General features: G+C 37.6%; 1 protein-coding gene across 4 annotated transcripts in view; it reads left to right on the top strand.

Annotated features, from left to right (window-relative positions):
• RIMS2 (regulating synaptic membrane exocytosis 2) overlaps positions 1-19645 on the top strand; it is a 418309-nt gene that overhangs the window by 105472 nt on the left and 293192 nt on the right. For all 4 annotated transcript variants that reach the window (XM_012723001.1, XM_012722998.1, XM_012722997.1 and 1 more), the window contains one exon: positions 11948-12258. In XM_012723001.1, the coding sequence (XP_012578455.1) occupies positions 11948-12258 (311 nt within the window). The remainder of the gene's footprint in view (positions 1-11947; positions 12259-19645) is intronic.

The following is a 19645-nucleotide window of genomic DNA, read 5'->3' as shown; positions in this document are numbered from 1 at the left end:
GGTGTTCATTAGGGACATTGGTCTGAAGTTTGAAAGAAAAAGGTTGTTTTAAGAATTTTTTTTTTTTTGGCAGGAGGCAAACTGGGAGGGTAGAGAGTTGCCATCAACTTCTATCAAGACTGAATGGGCCAATTTTGGGATAACGGCCTTGAATTTAATTTTGACTTTGTTAGGGATGTTTGAGATGAATCAAAATACAAATACACTGAAGCTCAAATATAAAGCTGTGCTTTTAATTTTGTACTGTGATAGTGTTTATCTTTCCTAGAATAGTAAATCTCCCCCTGGATGGGCCAAGTTGAATTTACCTTATTGCATGAACCTATGAAGTAGGTCAGATAACTGTGTATGATTAGTGATACGCTTTTTAGCTGTTATGGGCTCAAGCAGATATTTTATAAAAGGAATTCTATATCATAGTCTATGGCTTCTGGAAATTTGCTTGCAAGAAACCAGGGAGGTGTCTGACATAGTTCACTTTAAGTTTTAAAGTATTAATAATGAGAGGCTGAGAAACCCATGAACTTCTTTTTACTGAATTAATAATCCTTCCTTAAAACTCTTTTCTTCGATGTGGTGTTTAGTGAAACAGATGAACTAAATAAAAGAAAATTAAACATTTGGATGGTATGATCCCAGTTAGAGGTTTCCAGAGGGAAGGGGCTTTCAGGACAGGTAAATTGGGAAAAGGTGACAGTGGTATGGTGAAGGCTAGATCTGAGCTTTTAGTAATAAACTTGTATATACACATATTCGTTTTGATCAAGGATTTCATGGAATAGCTATAATGCTAAAATGCAGTGTTACTTCAATTAAAAACATTCTCCTCCCTAAGAGTATTCTATCATCATACTTTGCTAATATTTTGCTAGCATTGCATCTAGTTTTATACTTCCAAATTCTCTTCAGATAAAGCATCATCTTTTTTTTTCTTTTCATCTCTAATTATTATGCTTTGATCCTCTTGTATAACATATCCTCTTTGAAAATTATCATATTCTGTTTTCCATTTGAAATGAAACCTTCTGGGTGAATATGCCTTCTATTTTTAGAAAAATTAAACTTGCTTCCCACTGTTATTTTAAAGCCATATTTTTAATTTTAAATTTACTGAAATGATTATAGTTCTATAACTTGCACATCATATTTAAAGTTCTACATATTGAAAAAAATTGATATAGTATTGATAGTATTTGCATTTACTGTATTGAATCTTTCAGTTTATATAGGATGAAAAATAACTTTTAATTAATATCACATTTTTGAGGTGGAATGCTCTTTTCAACTAGCTTTCTATTAAAGTTACTGTAGTTTAAAGTGAAATTTAATTTGTTTTTGAGAGATGTAGTAAGTTAACAGTTTTAGTGCTGATATGAAAAAACCCAGGGGATCCAGATTTGAACAAAGCTCTGCAGCACAGACTAGTGGGGCAGCTTGCTAACTGCAGAACTGTCTGCTGACGTTTCTCCTGCTGGCTATCCCTGTTTTAGGGGTTGTCTTTTCTTTCACAAACTACTTAGAGAAATTTAAACTTGAAATGAATCGTCTTATACAAATGTTATTTAAAAATAAAATAGGGCCCTCTCTGGTGGCGCAGTGGGTGAAAGCACAGCACTAGAAGCTGTCTGCAGCCACAGCAGACAGTTCAACCTCCGCCCTGGAGGTGAGGCACATGCACCGCAGACCTCCCGTGTCCCGCCCGATGCTCCCCTCAGCAGTGTGTTTCGGTCCATCTGCCTTTTCTGCTCCCCGCTCTGTTTCTGATGAGTCCTCTCACACTCCCACCTCTGGCCTATACTCCAGTTCTTGAGTGTGTAAAATAAATCTTTAAAACAAAATCCCCAAACAAGTGACCTGCAAAACTCAGACCCGCACTGTTCAAGGGTTACCTGCATTAAATACACAGAAGTAAAGAGGGTAAACCTGTTAAGAATTGGTCTAAGTTAGGGCTCTCGCTGGTGGCACAATGGGTTAAAGCTCTGCACTGTGAAGTTCTCAGAAGCTACTGCAGCACAAGTTTGATCCCCAGCCAGGAAGTGACCCACAAGGCACAGCAAACCTCTCTTGTCCCACCCATTGCTCCCCTCAGTAATGTTTTTCCATACATCTGCCTGTTCTGTTCCCTACCTTGTCTCTGGTGAATCCCCACAGCCCCCACACCTCTGGCCTGTACCCCATCTCTGTATATATAAATGAATGAATCTTACCAAAAAAATCAAATATTTATTATGAAGCAAACCGTGATTTATTTTGATAGCATTCAATATGAAGTAAAATTCTTCAGATGATTAATTTGGTGACTAATTTCCTTAGTTATTTGAGGCACTAGCTTGGTGAACTTTACACACACACACACACAGGACCAGAAAAAGGATGAAATCAAACTATGCTTAGTTCAATATATTTCACTGTGACCACCATTTCGTCTATTATAGAACATCCAACAAAACCTATACACAAAGTATTGAAAATAATAACAAATTTCATAGATCGAGAATGAATAATCCAAAATAAACAAAATTTTTATTTTTTAAAATAAAAATTTAAATTTAGAACTGAAAGCTTATAAAATGAATCACTTCCATTAATGAAATAAAAATAAAACAGCACTACGAAATATGTATAGCTCATTGGTTGTCTTTCATATAATTGCTTTTACTCACATCCCTCCTCCTGAAATTCCTCTTTTATACTGCAGTATGTTTCTCTGTGTAGCTTTAAAAATTTTAATTCAATTTTATAATTATTAGTGGTATACAGATATGCTATTTATTTTGGATTGTTCATCCTTGATCTATGAAATTTGTTCTTATTATTTTCAATACTTTGTGTATAGGGTTTGTTGGATGTTCTATAGTCGACCAAATGGTGGTCACAGTGAAATATATTGAAATAAGCATAGTTTGATTTCATCCTTTTTCTTGTCCTCTGTGTGTGTGTAAAGTTTACCAACTAGTGCCTCAAAGACAGTATAAATAAAAACAGCAATACCAGAGATACTTAACTCACTCCTGAGTTTTAAAGGAAATGCTCTTACCTTTCATCCTTAAATATAAAAGGAATAGAGAGTTTTTGTAGGTACCTGTTATCAAGTTTAAGCATTGCTTTTCTATTTTTTCTTCCAGATGTAATTTTCACAAGAATGAGTTTTGCACTTTATGGCTACTGAATAACCCTTTTGATATTATTGATATGATTGGTACTGTTGGCATCATGGGATGTTAGAAAGTATTCTCCTTCCTTGGGTTTTTTGATCATTTGAGTAGAATTAGCATAAGTTCTCTACCAGTTTAATAAGATTCTCTTGTGAAGTCTCTGGGCTTTTGGTTTTGGGGAAGTTTTGTTATTTTATTTTCTATAATCATGCTTAGTTTATTCAAATGTTCTGTTTCTTCCTGGTTCAATTTGGTAAATGTTTTTGATCATTCTTTTCAATTTTGATATGTTAATGTGGTGAGTTACATTATTACAGGTTCTAATATTAAGCCCTTCTTGCATTTTTTGAGTAGCTCTCCTTTTGTCATGATAGCTTTTTTTTTTTTTAATTTAATGCAGGAAACATTAGTTTACAATTGGGTTACAACCATGTATATGTTTTAGTAGTACATGTTCACAGTTCTTCAAATGTGTGTTACCATGCCACACCCACCACCAAGAACTGGTAACATCCTGCCACAGGTCATCGATATATTCTTTTCGATTCTTCTTGAGATGTATTTACCATGTGAAATTTAGGATTAACTGCCAAAATTTTAACATCCATTTCTGTTTGCACTGTTTGCCTGTAATTTTATTTTTATATTGTCTGTAATAGGCTGTAAAATGATCCCTTGAAAAACATCCATGACCTAAGTCCTGAAGCTGTGCACAATAATCCTGTAGAAGAAAAAAGAGGCAGAGTTTGAAGATGTGAATTAGTAACTACCTTGAGATGGGGAGATTATCCTGGCAGGCACTCAATGTAACATAGTATTCTTATAAGAGAAGATCACCCACAGACCCTCCCTGGAGGAGGAGGTGAATGGGTAAAACTGAGGGGCAGCTTTTACCCTTCTTAGTACTGGAGGATCTTGCAATAAAGGACCTTTCAATGCCCTCACACTCACCTGAGGCATAGGTACTTCACTGTGAACTCAGCAAGGCATCATGGTTAGACCAGAAAGGGTCAGCGTTAGCTTTCCACAACTATTCTTAATACCAGTGTGGCATAGGGGGCACTCCACCAATAGAGATGGGGGTAAAGTGGTGTTGAAGAGTGGCTGCAGAACAAAAAACTACTTGGATCACAGCTGAAGAAAAGATTATCCAGAGAATGAAGGAGCTCAGCAGTGCAGGAACTGCAGGGAGATCATGTCAGTAGTGGAGCATGTTCCTGTTTAAATTGAGAAGAACCAGACCACACCATGCTTTAGATGAATTGCATGGCCTCATAGAGCACCTGGACACTTTCTGGAAAACTGAAGGGGACAGAAATATCAGAATAGAGAAGTTATTCAAAGGAGCTATTTAGTTGAAGATTTAGTGTGTATTTTTGAAAACAAAATTTGACCAATAAGCCTTTGGGGAAAATCAGAGAAATAAACAAGAGATAGTACCTTTTTTTTCTTTTTTTTTTTTGGTAATTTTTCAAAGCTATGACAATAGGTTACAAAAGAAGAGCTTGTAGCAACTAAGACTTTAGGTATTTCAGGTTAAAGCTTCTCTGTTGTCCAGTTGTCTCCCAAGAGGCATAGGCTTCTGAATTTCCTGCTTTTACCTTGGAAATGTGGCTGTTGCTGGAGATGCCGAACTTGCAGTTTGTGGGGAATTTGAGGGAGCCTCGCTGCTTGTCTTACAGTAGCTAATCTAGCAAAAGTTATCATTTTTGTTTTGCAATCCAGAAGCCCATATCATAGAGACTGTAATGATTTCTTAATTACTTAAGGAACATTGAATATTTAACCCTATAGAATTTGGGCTAGTATTTTACCTTTCCAAATCCACCATGACAGCTAGAGGAAGGGCTTGTAGATTTTGAATTCCAGAACAACACTGAATTCTGCCATTTGCCAGATAGAGACAGAGCAATAATTTAGAGTAGTGCTGTGATTGAACTTCTTTGGATTTCCAGACCCCTGGCAGATTTCTGCATCCATATTTTTTCCAAATAACTCTTTAGGCTGGGAAGAGAAAGCTTCAAGGGCTCATTGGTGTGAATGCATTCCTTTTGTGGCATATATCATAATAGTAATATAAATAATATATAAGCAAATATAACTGTTTGTGCAATTATTTGTCTTATTTTTATCCCCACTACACTTTAAATTCCACAGCAAAGTCATCAGCTCTTAGCATTATGTCTAATGTAATGTAGGTCTTTAGTGAATAGTATATGAATGAATAAATAATGAATGAATCAGTGTTAAATAAATTGGGATTTTTATCATCTGAATTAACTTTTATGGTAAATTACAGTTCTATCTAAGTTTATCTACTAATACTGAATGTTGTATTAACTGTTTAGTAGGATACAGCAGATGCTTTATATTCAATGGAAAGCCAGAAATGCTAACTGCTTTTCTCTGTAAGAAAAGCCCTGGTTTGTGGCATTTTCCTGTTTCTTTAGTCTAAACATACCATCCAGGGTGGATTTTAAGTTAGTCCACATTGTTTCACTGAATGTAGAGCTGGGAAGAAAGCTATAATTTAAGGCTCATGGAAAGCTGGCTCCAGAATAACACAGAAAGCATGTTTAATATTTAAGTTTTAGTGATGTAGTGTTCTTCAGTACAAAGATTGTGCTGGTAATACATGTTTAACAGAACATGTACTTTACAAAGATTGAGTTAAAATCTTGCCATCAACTGCAAAATAAATAAATAAATAAATAAATAAACTCCAAGTTTTTATGGCTCAATATAGTAAAAGTTGTTTTTCAGCTATGAGAAGTCTTCCCTGGGTGGCTTATCAGCACAGGCTATCTTCTAAGTGCTCATACAGGCTCTCAGGCTCTTGATTTTGGTGGCTCCTTTATCATCTAGGGTCTCAGCTGAAGAGCAAGAGTATTGCATGAGGGTTTTCCAGATGATATTAGAAATAGCACCAGAACGTAGTCATGTGACCGTGGCCATCCCTAGCTGCAGGAATGGTCAGAAATACAGTTTTCTAAGAGCAAAAGGAAGTTTAATAGCTAATCTGAAATTTCCACAGTTTGCTAGTAATGGGCTAGCTTCAACTGACCCATTTACAATCTTTAACAAGTGCACATATTTATTGCAGACTAGCAGTGAATAGAGATGGGGTTTAGTGCATCCTTTTCTCCTGGATTTTAAGGCCTTGACAGATTTAGCACTAGTCTCCAATCAAAAATCCTTCCCTTCTCTGAATTATTGTTATTATTCACATTTAGATGAAAATCACAGTGCTTGTAGAATTTTAAAAGCCATTAAGTTATTGTACTTAGTAAGCAGAATTTTTTAATATTCTTTGACTACTCAAATGCATTTAGCTAGTACATTCACTATTTTTTGACTTAAAAGAGATATTTCCATTTTTCATAGTTTTTTTTCCATTCCCTCTCAACCCCACCAATGATGTTTATGAAATGAATTACATGGTAATAAGTGACATTCGGGTTATTGCTCTTAATATTGCTATATTACTTTGAAAAAACTTGGTGTATTTAGAACTGAAGTTAATTCTTTTTAACTTTTGATTTCTATGTCTTTGTGTTCTCAACTCCCAGATATTTTTGCTAATTTGAGGACCACCACAACTAATAGGTCCTCTACCCCTGGTGATTTGCAGGAATATAAAATTTCTAAGATATTTTTAGCAGTATTCATCATAAGATACATTTGTTGGTAAATTGGTTAATAGGTTCCATTAACAACAGCTCTGCTTTGTTAGTCCCAGATTAGAAAAAGTTTAGTGAACACTGAGTTTTCCTAAAATGGACTTTAGTCATTTCATAGCTAATAAGTACTGCAAAGTTATCTCATAATATGAATTTGCATATGTGTTGCAAGACCAATCAGCATTATAAGTTTACCCCAGTAAGTTGCTGTGTTTCTGAAGGATCTCAGGGACATGTCGATGCATTACTTGTTGTGAGCAGATAAAGGTTTTTGAGATTTAAAGATTAATAAACTCTCAATCAACAATGGGAGAGAGTAGTAAAAGAAAAAAGTGAGGTGAATTGGGTTTTAGGCTATGAGGATACTCATTTATAATATCTTCTGCTTGTTAACTAGTGAAGAAAACAGCCCATAATCTCTAAGTTTGTTTCTCATTTTGAACTATATGGAAATGATACTATTTGTCCAGTGAATAGTTTACACTGAGATGAATCAGCACAGTTGCACATGGTCTCCTTTGTTCTATCCAGACACACTAGGAGCACACTTAAAACCCGTTCAACATGTGGTTAAAGGAAGATTGCGCAGGCTTTTGCGCCACTGGTCTTTGTGGCTATCACCTGAGGCCTCGAGATGAGGAGGTGCTGGGGCATGGGCTCAGAGTGCGCAGGCCTGATGGGGACACCTGGGCTATGGTGTGGGCAAGCATGAGTGGGCACACCTGAGCCGAGAGGCGGAGCCTATGAAGACGTATACAAGGTCAAGGAGGATGGGCCTGCAGCGCACTGCGGCAGTATACGAGAGGAAGGAGCAAGGAGCGGATAGAGACACACAAGGGGCCCGAGGAGCTGTCTCCCTGCTGGCTTGTTTTTTTTTTTTTTAATTTTTCCCGAATCATTCCAGTGTCAAAGCTCAACCCAAAAACCTAAATATACAAATGCAGCCTGGAAGTACTTTAGTGCAAATGTGAGGAGGAACCGCACAACGGGAAGGAACTTAAATAAGATGGCAGAGGCCGCGGGCTGGGGGACACCTGGCGCCGCCTTTGTCCAGGCTGAGGAAGGGGCTGCGCGGTGGGGACGCCACGGCCTCTCAGCCTGGAGGCCTGGAGGCCGCAGGCGCTCAGAAGATCCGGTCGCCCTCGCAGGCGCCGGCCCAGTGCCCGAACACCTCTCAGATGTCGCAGTAGGGGCGCTCCTCACCATGGCTGCCGCGGTGCGCTGATTGCTGGGTGTCCTCGGCCCGCTCGACTCCTGCCGGCCGCGCAGGGCTTCGAGCTCGCGCTGGTGGTCCAGCCTCAGCCTGTCCACCTGCGTCTGGGGCTCGGCGGCGCCTGCCCCGCCGCCCCGGCTGAAGAACGCCTTCAGCTCCTCCATCGCCTGCTGCTGGGACGCGATGGCCGACTGCACCCGGGACTTCCACAGGGCGATCACGTCCGCGCTGTCCTTGTCGGCGTGGCCCAGCTTGCTCCTCAGCGACTCGTTCTCCTTGGACAGCTTCTCGGTGGCCGTGCAGGGCCTGCAGTTCCCAGGTGCCCAGCCCCTCCCGCTGAGACGCCAGCTCCCACCGGTGGTCAGCACGGGCAGTGTCCAGCTCCTCTTGCAGGGAGCTCGGCTCTTGCAGGAGGGACCGCGACGTGTCGGCACCCGCCACGGGGCTGCTGGTTTCCAGCCTGCGGCAGGGCTCGGCCACCTCCTGCGCGCGCAGTGCCAGGTCCTTCTCTAGCTCCATGATCCGGACTCCTCTGACACCGTAACCACCTCAAGGTCACCTTTAGTGATGGATTCTTCCTCGACCTGGAACTGCAGGTCCTCAACCTTCCTCTTCTCCTCGAGCTGGTTGAGCAGCTCCACCTTCTCCCGGACGGCAGCCTCCACCATCGCCCGCAGCTAGTCCATCTTGGCCTCCAGCTCCAGAACGTGCTGGTCGTGTCTGTCCCGGGCCAGCGCTAGCTCCTGCTCCACCTCCCCCACGTGGCTCGTGGCCCTGGCCACCTCCGCCCTCTCCAGGTCCCGCTCGGCCAGCAGCTGCTCCATGTGCTACTGCTTCTCCTTCAGGACCTCCTGCAGGGCCGTGGTGACAGAGATCTTCCGGGCGTAGCGGGAGGAGGTTTCGGTCAGGAGGCCTGTGCGGCTGGGCTTGCTGCTCACGGAGGAGGCCGCGGGGCTCACGGAGCTGAGCGAGGAGACGGACGGGCTGCGCTTCAGGCCGGCGGGCCTGGCGGCCATTGCGCGGCGCACGGCGGCCTTGGCCGGAAGCCGATCCTGGTGACCTTGTGCACAGACGCGAACAGGCCGTAGTTGGGCTGGCACTGGAAGTACCTGGTCCCGGCCACCGCCCAGTCGTTCTTCCCGAGCGGCTCGTCCAGCTCCACGCCGCACCACTTGCCCTTGCGAAGTCGGTCTCCCCGACCTGCAGGTTTCCTCGACCCGCAGCGATGATAACTAGGGCTCCGGTTTTCTCTTTTAAGCTGCCTGAACTGATGATGAACCTATCTAGCCTGGGATGGTTGCAGGGCAGTTGGGAATCTCTATGTAGGCCCTTGGTCTTCTAACTTGATCAGGTATCACACTTGTAGGATTTGGCAAAAACAACAAAGACAAAAGAACAAAACAGACTTCTGGGTCTTACTTGAAAATGACTACTTACTGACTGAGTAGCCCAGGATGGGGACTGAAATTTGCACTTTTTTTTTTTTTAAAAGATTTATTTATATAGAACTGGGGTACAGGCCAGAGATGCGGAGGGTGAGAGGATCCACCATGGACAGAGTGGGGAGCAGAACAGGCAGATCGACGAAGTACATTGCTGAGGAGGGTGGGTCAGGAGAGATCTGCTGCGCCATGTGGGTCACCTCTGGGGCAGGCGGGAATTGAACTCATGCGAAAGTGGCTTAAGCTTCTTTGTGCAGTGCTTTAACCCACTGCGCCACCAGGGAGGGCCGCGAAATTTGCACTTTTAACAATTTCTCAGGTGCTCCTGATGCTGTTGTCCCAAGGATAGTCTTTGAGAATCTCTAAAAGAGGTCAAGTAATCTGTTTAACTTTGTGGCAAATATTGAGGCTGCAGTTGGTTATTTCTGCAGGTGATAGTGATTAGATTATTTCCATTACTGTCTCACTGTCAATTTCATGCACATAAAGAGGATGTTATTCCTCAAAACTCTGTGTGTGACCTTAGTTAAATTCATATCACATGTATTGTCACTATAAATTATTTGCAATTTGTTTAATATAAAAAGCAAGGTTTGAATTTCAGACCTATTATATTTTAACATTCTTGTGTTTCTGTATTTCACATGCCTTCAATTTATCAAGATATCTGCAGTACCTACATTTATCACAAGATGGCATCAAAAAGCTATAGATTTTGGCTGAAATTTTGACTTGAGGCAGATAACCGGTATTTTCATTTCAAAATATTTAATTATGAAAATATAACAGGCACATATAATTTTATTGTTGGCTAATTCTTTTGGAAACCAGTGAAGCATAAATCTTAGTGTAGTAATATAAATTTGTTACTATATTTTTGCTGGAAGGAACTTAAAAAGAATTTAAGTTAGCAAATAGCTATGTTTGATTGTTATGATTTATAGGGGTTTCTTGTCAAATACAAGCTATAGACTTTACCTCTAATGAGTTGGAGGAAAAGCAATGTATATGCAATTCAAGAACAAAGTAATAAATTATCAAGTACAATGTTTTATGGTATGGACTGCACACACAATATGAACTGGGATAGTGGCCTTATGTTATTTTACTTAAATTATAAAGAAGTGTTCAGCAGTTTGGAGAGCTGTATAAGATTCAGTACTTGATTTAAGCGTCAGAAAACGTTTGGAATGTGAATCCATTTTTTATTTCACGAGTGTATTTTTTCTGAATAGGATTTTTCAAAAGGGTGAAGATTTTCTGGTGGCACAGATAGTATTTACAATATTCTTAAATTCCTACACTCTGAAAAACATGTATTAAAAATAACATGTAAAATAGTGGTCCCTAGGGAGTAAGGGGGAGCAGCAGAGGGCACTTGTTTAATGGGTGTAGAGTTTTACAAGATGAGTATGCTTTGAAAATGCATCACAACAATGTGAATATTTCATTTTTAAAGGTTGATTTTTGCATTCAAGAGCTGGTGTAGACCAGAGATGTGTAGCCAGGGGTGGGGGGGCTGAGAGGATTCATCGAAGACAGAATGGGGAGCAGAACAGGCAGGTCCACTGAACTACACTGCTGAGGGCAGCAGAGGATAGCGCCCTGCCGGTCAACTCCCTTGCTGGGGATTTAACTCATGCTGCATTGGCTGCCTATAGCTTCTTAGTGCTGAGACTCAACCCCTTACCACCAGGGAGGCCCCACAGTGTGAATATTCTTAAACTAATGACCTTACATTTAGAAATGGTAAATATTATGCACTTTTTACTGTAATAAAAATGTGTCTACTATAAATTATGAGCAATTAATAGACTTTATGGTGAATCAATGCTCCTAACTTAATTTTAGCTACTAAGAGCTACTTAAAAGAAATGAAAGTTCCATCTATAAGTTTACAGTTAGTGATAAAAGATTAACCTACTGTTAGGTTATCTACCAGAAATCTGACATATACCAGGCACTTTGCTAGACAGTTACTCTAAGTTATTTCTCATCTTTATTCCTCAGAACAATATAGGAAAACAAATTATCACAGCATTTCCCTATTTTAGCTAATTAAACTAAGTGTGAAAGATATGATGGTTCAGTTCTTCGCTGAAGGCTGCAAAGTTTCTAATCTTGGAGTTAGTATGTAAACCCAAGTCTGTTTAGTTTCAAATGACTTTTCTTTATGCTACAGCATAATTTAAACAACAATTAAAAAATAAACAAGTAGTCATCTGACTCTTTAGTTTGATATTTCTACTGCTTGTTAACATTGTTTATCTCATTATAATTACTCTAACAAAATGAAATGAAAGGCTATGTGATTTAATTAATGGTAGCCATTAGCTGGGTTTTATGTTTTAACATCTGAAAGGATAACCATATAATTTTTTTGTTGTCTGAGTTGTCTCCCTTTTTGTTTCAGTTTTTGGAAATACTAATTTCTGTTCTCTATGTATTCACATGCAGGTTATGTGGGTATGTAATTTGTGCCGAAAACAACAAGAAATCCTCACTAAATCAGGAGCCTGGTTTTATAATAGTGGATCTAATACACCACAGCAACCTGATCAAAAGGTTCTTCGAGGACTGCGAAATGAGGAGGCCCCTCAGGAGAAGAAAGCAAAACTACATGAACAGGCCCAGTTCCAAGGACCCTCAGGTGACTTAACTGTACCTGCAGTGGAGAAAAGTCGATCTCATGGGCTCACAAGACAGGATTCTATTAAAAATGGGTCAGGATTGAAGCACCAAATTGCCAGTGACATAGCTACAGACAGGTAAACATTTTGTTTGATCTTTAGGTAAACATATCTTCATATAATTTTCATTCCAAAACAAATAAAAATACATGAAATGTTTAGGCAACAACGAGTTGTCTAAATGTAATGTAAATATCCATATGTTCTATATTAATGCTGAAAGTGATGTTCAGAACTTGAGCTATTATTGGTTTGAACAATCTTAAGTTTGCAGAGGGAGTCAGGTTATCAGATTTTCTGAATAAAGTGAAATAAAGCAGGGACTTTAGATAGGATGTTACTGTCATAAAAAAAGCAATAGAAATGAATAAGAGATGATTTTAGAATGTTATAGCGAGTGTGTGTTGATGGAGCTAACTGGTAGTGGGAGTTAAGAAGAGAGTAGAGAAGGTTAATGAAGTCTCCCAACATCTTATTTTAGGTTGAAGGATGAGGTTGTTTTCCAAGAAGGTAAAAATACAGATGAAAGTTTGATGTACCCATGGACTATAATTCCGTTACTACTATTTGGCTCAGTTCTGTGGGCTTCCTTGTTTTAAGTATTAGACTCTTAGAAGTGTTAAATATAATGTTTATAAACCTTTAATTTCTCATTCTGAAAGAGGAGAATGAGAAATTTTCAAGGGATGATTATTTTTCTATTCCACATGCCACTGTTTGAATTGAAAAATATAAAGAGAATTCTGATTTATTCTATTTCTGTTATCTAGAAGTGGTCAGTACATTTTTTTGGGTGAACAATCATGAAGTCATGCATTTGTGGAAGAATATATTAAATTATATTTATAGGATAGTGGATTCTGGTCATTTAGGTCTAACAGGTGAGCTAACAGGGAGTCACTTTAGTGTCTAAAGTCATTGCCAAATAAATTGCTGTGTCTTGAGAATAGAGACTGATGAAATTATGACTGTGTCTTTTTTTTTTCCTTTTTTTGAAAAGTAGCATAAGTGAAAAATGTACTTCTATCTTTGGACAAAACAATGGTACTTTCATGTCTGGAGAATTATGAACACATCTGAGTGGGAAATCTCAGGAACTTAAGAATTTTAAATTTAGAGGACTGCCATAGAATCCTGTCTACCTTAAGCACACAAAGATTTACATGCTGAGGGTTTCTTTGGAAGGCACTTTCAGGCAATTTTGGTAGGGCATGGGGAATGATCCTTTAAGAGAAAGAATGTAATGTGGACATTCAAGAGCAAGTTCTTCTGGTAATTCTTTCTCTACCTTATTGGGATTTAGGGGAGGCAGGAGTGACAGTTACTGCCCATAATGGGCAAGGAGTTTGGGATATTATCCATAATTTTCCATTGAAATTGTTTTATTAAGGCTCTTTCTGGTGCGGTGGAAGTTAACCTTTGGAATTTGGAATTTGGCCTGACAAGTTTTTGTGATCAGAGAAAGCCCTCAGGCAGAGCATTACAAATACATTACAAAGACATTGCTGTGTAGGGGATGGTGAATGATAAGGCTGAGTGTGTTGGGACAGTAACACTTGCCTGCTACACAAGGACTTTAAAACCAAGAATGTCTGAAAGATTGTGGTTTTAGTGGTCAAGGTGTCTGAGCGTGGATAAAGAAAAACAGCTGATGACCAATGGAGATAGGATAGTAAATGAATGAATAACTAAATAAATTGGATAATGGGAGCATAACTCACTCCTCAAAAACTAGATTGCTGCATGATATAGTCTCCTTTAGAGCTCAGAAAGAAAAATGGAAATACTAAAATATTGGATCACCTAATAGAACATTTTGTTTTGTGATGCATATTGTTAGGAAATTGTGGCTGACTTATGAGTAATTAATTCATTATTGTTAAGGAAGTTAGAAGTCTATCACTCATCTTTGGAGAAGGTGGTGATAAGAACAAATACATCTTTTTCAGTATATTCTCTTAATGATTCTTTCATTGACACAGTACTAGTTTGAACAAATAGAATCTGACCCATTGTGGGGAGGCAAGATCTGTATTATTTACTTCTTTCTTTCGCCGGATGCCTTTGACTATCATTACTATTCAGCACATTTTAATGACTCAAAGTGTCCTGTAATTATATCCTCATTTCTCACCCTCACAGAAGTCAAATGGACACTTCTTTGTGTTTGTAAGAATTACTTTACTCAGGGAAGAAGTTAAAGTTTAATTTCTAGAACTCATTCCATTGCAGTATAAATTCTTATTTAGAAACTACTTTCTCAATCAGCACAATTCAGTTCTTATTGTCAGCAAAAAAGAGCTTTTTTATTATTATTTTCCATTCCAGATTAACAGTAATTTATTAAGCAGTGATCCCTTTGAATTCTTTCTTCAGAGCAAGGGGTTAACAAACTGTGTCACTGCACCAAATCTGACTTGCTAGCAGGTTCTGTAAACACAACCAAACCTATTCATTTACTTGCCTATGGTTTCTTTCAGCTACTGCTCCTGAGCTGCCTACTGACAAGAAGTCATATGGCCCCCAAAGTCTAAAATATTTGCTGTTGGTCCTTTACAGGAAAAGGGTTTCCCTAGGAAGTTTTAAATTCTTTTTATGCTGTAGATTTTTTTCCTTCTTATCCATTTTCTTTTTTTGCTATTTAAATTATTTCAGTTAAGCCTGTTTTCTTGTTTCTTTATCCTTCCCACTCTCTCCTCTGTTTCTCTGATTGCTTTCTCTCAGACTCTACTTACCAGAATGTGTCTATCAGTATTTGAGTTGGGCAGTGAAATGGACCTACTGAAAAAGAATATAATTGCAATCTAAAAGATTATCAGTAATTTGTTTTTAAAAATACTGTCAGAAACCAGTAGCTTCAAAAAGAGCAGTTTTGATTTGGTCAAATTTAAATCTCTATGGATCTTGAACTATGAGAGGTAGAAAGTATGTGATGTTTCCTTTTTTAGGAGCTTTTAGTTTTCCCTACATGTCATAGTAGTTTTAATCTGTTTGATGCTATTTTATGTCTCTCGCAAGTCTTAGCATAGAGCTTTCCACATAGACCCTTAGTATTTATCAAATTATGAATACCATGTTGGCCCTAGACCTTAGCTTGAGTTAATGAGTATTAGAGTATCTTTGAAGGGATTCTATGATATATTAAAGATATGTACTGAAACCCCTAAAGTAAAGTTATAGGTAATAAATCAAAGGAGATAAAATGGAATGCCAAGCATTATCACTAGAAGGAAGAAAGAGTGGAAAGGAAAGAGAACAAAATGCTCATCAGGCAAATAGAAAACAAAGCAAGCTTGAAAGACATACTTAACCATATTGATAATTATATTAAATATAACTTAATTACATGTAACAATGTAACTTAAGGCACAGATTGGCAAGTTGATCGTAAATATAGACCCAAGGCTAAACTATCTGCAAGAAACACACTTCAAATAGGAGAAAATTAGTTGAAAGAATTGAAGAGATGTCACGCTCATACTATTCATAACCAGGAGAAAGTTGGAGTGATTTTACTCAGATCAAAATAGATCTCAGCACATATAATAGGAGGAGCAAAGAATGTTACCTCATATTGGTAAACAGACCAGTTAATTAAAAGGATATTATAAACACACATATACTCTCTCTCTTTCTCTCTCTCTCTCTCTCTCTCTCTCTCTCTCTCTCTCATACACACATACACACACACAAACACGCAAAGCTTCAAAATACATGAAAAAAACAAAACCAGGTAAATAAAACTATACACTTATAGCTATATACACAATTATAATTGGAAATTTTAATATCTTCTTTCAAAACCTAAAAGAACAAATAGGCAAAAAAAATCAACAATCTAAACTCAAACAGGTCAATGAACTTGACCTAATTAATGTTATAAGATGATATGCCAAGCAAGAACAGAATATTCATTCTTATTAGGATTGCACAGAATAGTTACCAAGATTGACCTTATTATGGCCATTAAACTATTCTAATTAAATTGAAAGAAGTGCATGAAATAAAAAAATATGTCCTATGATCAAAATGGAAGTTAGAAATCAGTACCTGAAAGGTCTTTGGAGAATTTCTCACTCTTTAGAAACTAAATAACATACTTTAAAATAACCCATGGTTCTAAGAAAAAATCAAAAGAGAACACAAATTTAATTTAGTTTTCATTGAATTATTGAATTAAAATGAAAACACAACATCAGAATTTATAGGATAGTACTAAAACAGTACTAAGGCAGACTTTATAGCACTAGAAACCTTTACTTGATAATAAAAAAGGTTTCAAAGAATTGATTTTTAGCTTTCACCTTAAGAATATATAAGAGAAAAGCAAGTTAACCCTAGTAAGAAAAATAAAGATTAAGAAGGATTAAAGCAGAAATCAGTGACATAGAAAATTAGTGAAGCCAAAAGCCTATTCTTTGAGAAGATCAATAAAAAAATTTAAGCCTCTAGACAGACTAATCAGGGAAAGAAAAAGAAGATACAAATTACCTATAATATGAACAAAAGAGATAATGTCATCATGCACTCATGATATTTAAATGCTGATGTTTTGAAAAATGTTATGCCTATAAATCTAACAATTTAGATGAACTTAATTCCTTGAAAAACACAAATTATCTGCTCATTCAAGAAGTAGATTGACTAGCTTTTATGTTCTAAAGAAATTTGTGTTGAAAAATCTTCCCATAAATGAAACTACAGTCCTGATGATATTGCTAGTATATTCTAATACAACTTTTAATAAAAACATGCTGCTATTTAACAATTCCAGAACATTGAGGAGAGACTACTTACCAACTCCTATGAGCCATATTGCCGTGATACCAAAACCAAGCACTTACAAAGAAGAAAAACCCCTACAGAGCAACATCCCTCATAAATATAGATGCAAAGACTCTAGCAAATTGAATTCTTCAATATGTAAATGGTATAATATGTGATGACCAAGTGCTGTTTATCTCAGGAAGGTGGAATTAGTCTAACATTTGAAAATCATGATATTTTATCATTTTTAGAAAATCATATATACCATTTCAGTAAAAAAAAAAAATAACTTGGCATGTGCCATTTATTTTCAGTAAAAATTCTCAGCAAATTAGAGTGAAAAGGAATTTCCAAAGTTTTCTATGACTATTCTGTAACTGATCAATTTATTTTAAGATCTTACTTATTTTTGTGTAGAAGAGCTGGGGTGTAGTCAGAAGTGTGGTGGATGCATTTTTTTTAAAAAAGATTTATTGATGTATATAAGAGCTGGGGTACAGGCCAGAGGTGTGGGGAGGTGAGTGAGAGGATTCACCAGAAACAAGAGTGGGGAACAGAACAGGCAGATGTACTGAAATACATTGCTGAGGGGAGCAGCAGATGAGACAGGAGAGGTCTGCTGCACCATGTGGGTCACCCCCGGGTGGGGTTTAAACTCAGGCTATGGATAGTTTCGTAGTGTGGTGCTTAACCCCATGGGCCACCACCCTGGAGAATGAACAGAATTCCTTGAGGGAACTTTCTGGTATGATGGAAATAATCTGTATCTTGATGGGGATATAGATGACTGTTTGTATATATTTGTCAATAGCTATTGTAGTGTTATATTTAGGACTTATACCCTTTTATTTTTAAAGATTTATTTATTTTAAAAAGATTTATTTATTTATGCATACAGAACTGGGGTCAGAAACCAGAGGTGCAGGGGTGGCGAGAGGATTCACCAGAGACAGAGTGGGGAGCAGCACAAGGCAGGATGACTGATGAAGTATACTGCTGAGGGGAGCAGTGGGCAGGTCAAGAGCGGTCTGCTATGCCATGTGGTCACCTCTCAGTCAGGGATAGAATTTATGCTGAAGTGGCTTTAGTTTCGTGCTGTGCTTTAACCCACTGCGCCACCAGGGAGGGCCTATATACTTTTTTATTTAGTGTAAATTATACCTTAACAAGAAATTAAGAGGGAATTATGTATCTTTGCTACATTAAAATTGCAGAATTTCTTCCAGTTTTATTGATATAATCAACACATAGCATTGTTAGTATACAATATAATTTTGATCTATCTATCTATATATATATATATATAATGAAATTATTACCACAATAAGTTTAACTAACATCCATCACCTCACATAGTTATGATTTTTTTTTTACTGGTGGTGAGAACTTTTAATATATACTTAGGCTACATTTCTAAATTGCTGTTTTATTTGAAGTTTTACAGATACAAAATATGGTTGTTTTATTGTGAAGTTAGATCAGAATGAATTAATCTTTCAACAATGGTATTTTTCAGTTAGATGATATATCTGTACTTACTTAAGTGCGGTTACACATGCTCTGAAGACTGTGTACCCTATGTCTGAGATGGCCTAGGAAACTGACATAATTCTAATTTTTTCCCTAATTTTTTCCCACATATCTGAGATATGTGATGAGGGAAACATATGAGAGAAAGAAGATAAAAAAGATGTAAAGGGAAATAACTTTTAAAAGGAATTAAAGTATAGTTAAGAAAGAGATTAAACTATAAAGAGTTGAGGACCTAGAAAGGATCAAAGTGTTACTTCTCTTAGAAGAAAAAAGTCTTAATAACTTGGAAGCAAGTGGCCTCATAACCTTATTTCTTGATATTTCTTATATTTTTTAGACTAGCAGATGGAAAAACAAAAGGGAGCAGAGATGGCTATGTATTTGGTACTAGCACTGAATTAGGTACATTGATTATTGATGGAGATGGAGGAGTGAAAGCTTTAATTTTAATGTCTCTAACATGACTGATATTTTTGAGCTCCTTTGTCTTTTACTGGCTAAATAGTAGTTGGAGATGTGTGACAAATCTTCATATAGTCTAGAGAGAGTGAGTCAATATTTAAGAGAATTCTTTTTTAAAAAAATGAGTAAAATAACATGTGAGTTTTAAGTGTGCAACACTGAAAATCAACAAATGTATGCATTATATTAATTTCACCACTGAACATCTGATTCAGATCACTTTAATTTTGAGAATATGGTATGAACTCTAGAAGATCAAGCCTGCTTTAAAAAAAAAGGATATAAGCGTATTATGATAGTTGTTAAAAGTGAAAGTTTGTTATCTTAGAATAAATAACTTTAATAGCCTGAGTGTCAATAATTAGGTGAAAATAGAATCTTTTTTCATATTTTTCAATAAAATTAAACTGGAACCATGCTTCTAATTTAAGTGACTTGTAAATAGAAATGCAATATGCTAGCGTGTCTAGCACAGTCCTAGTTTACCCCTGCACTCCCAGAAGGTTGCTGTTTATCTTTGTTTGTTTAGTATGAAGTATTATTTTGTTTTTTTTATTTGTTTAATATGAAGTATTTTATTAAGAATTATATTAAGGCGCAGCGGGTTAAAGCACAGCACTAAGAAGCTAAAGCCGCTTCCGCATGAGTTCGATCCCCGCCTGCCCCAGAGGTGACCACATGTTGCGGCAGCCCTCTCCTGATC

This window comes from Condylura cristata, unplaced genomic scaffold (assembly GCF_000260355.1).
Source record: "Condylura cristata isolate star-nosed mole 26May11 unplaced genomic scaffold, ConCri1.0 scaffold00009, whole genome shotgun sequence".
NCBI classification, from domain to species: Eukaryota; Metazoa; Chordata; class Mammalia; order Eulipotyphla; family Talpidae; genus Condylura; species Condylura cristata.
Note: the sequence above shows the minus strand (reverse complement) of the source record. Positions and strands in the feature narration are given on the sequence as shown.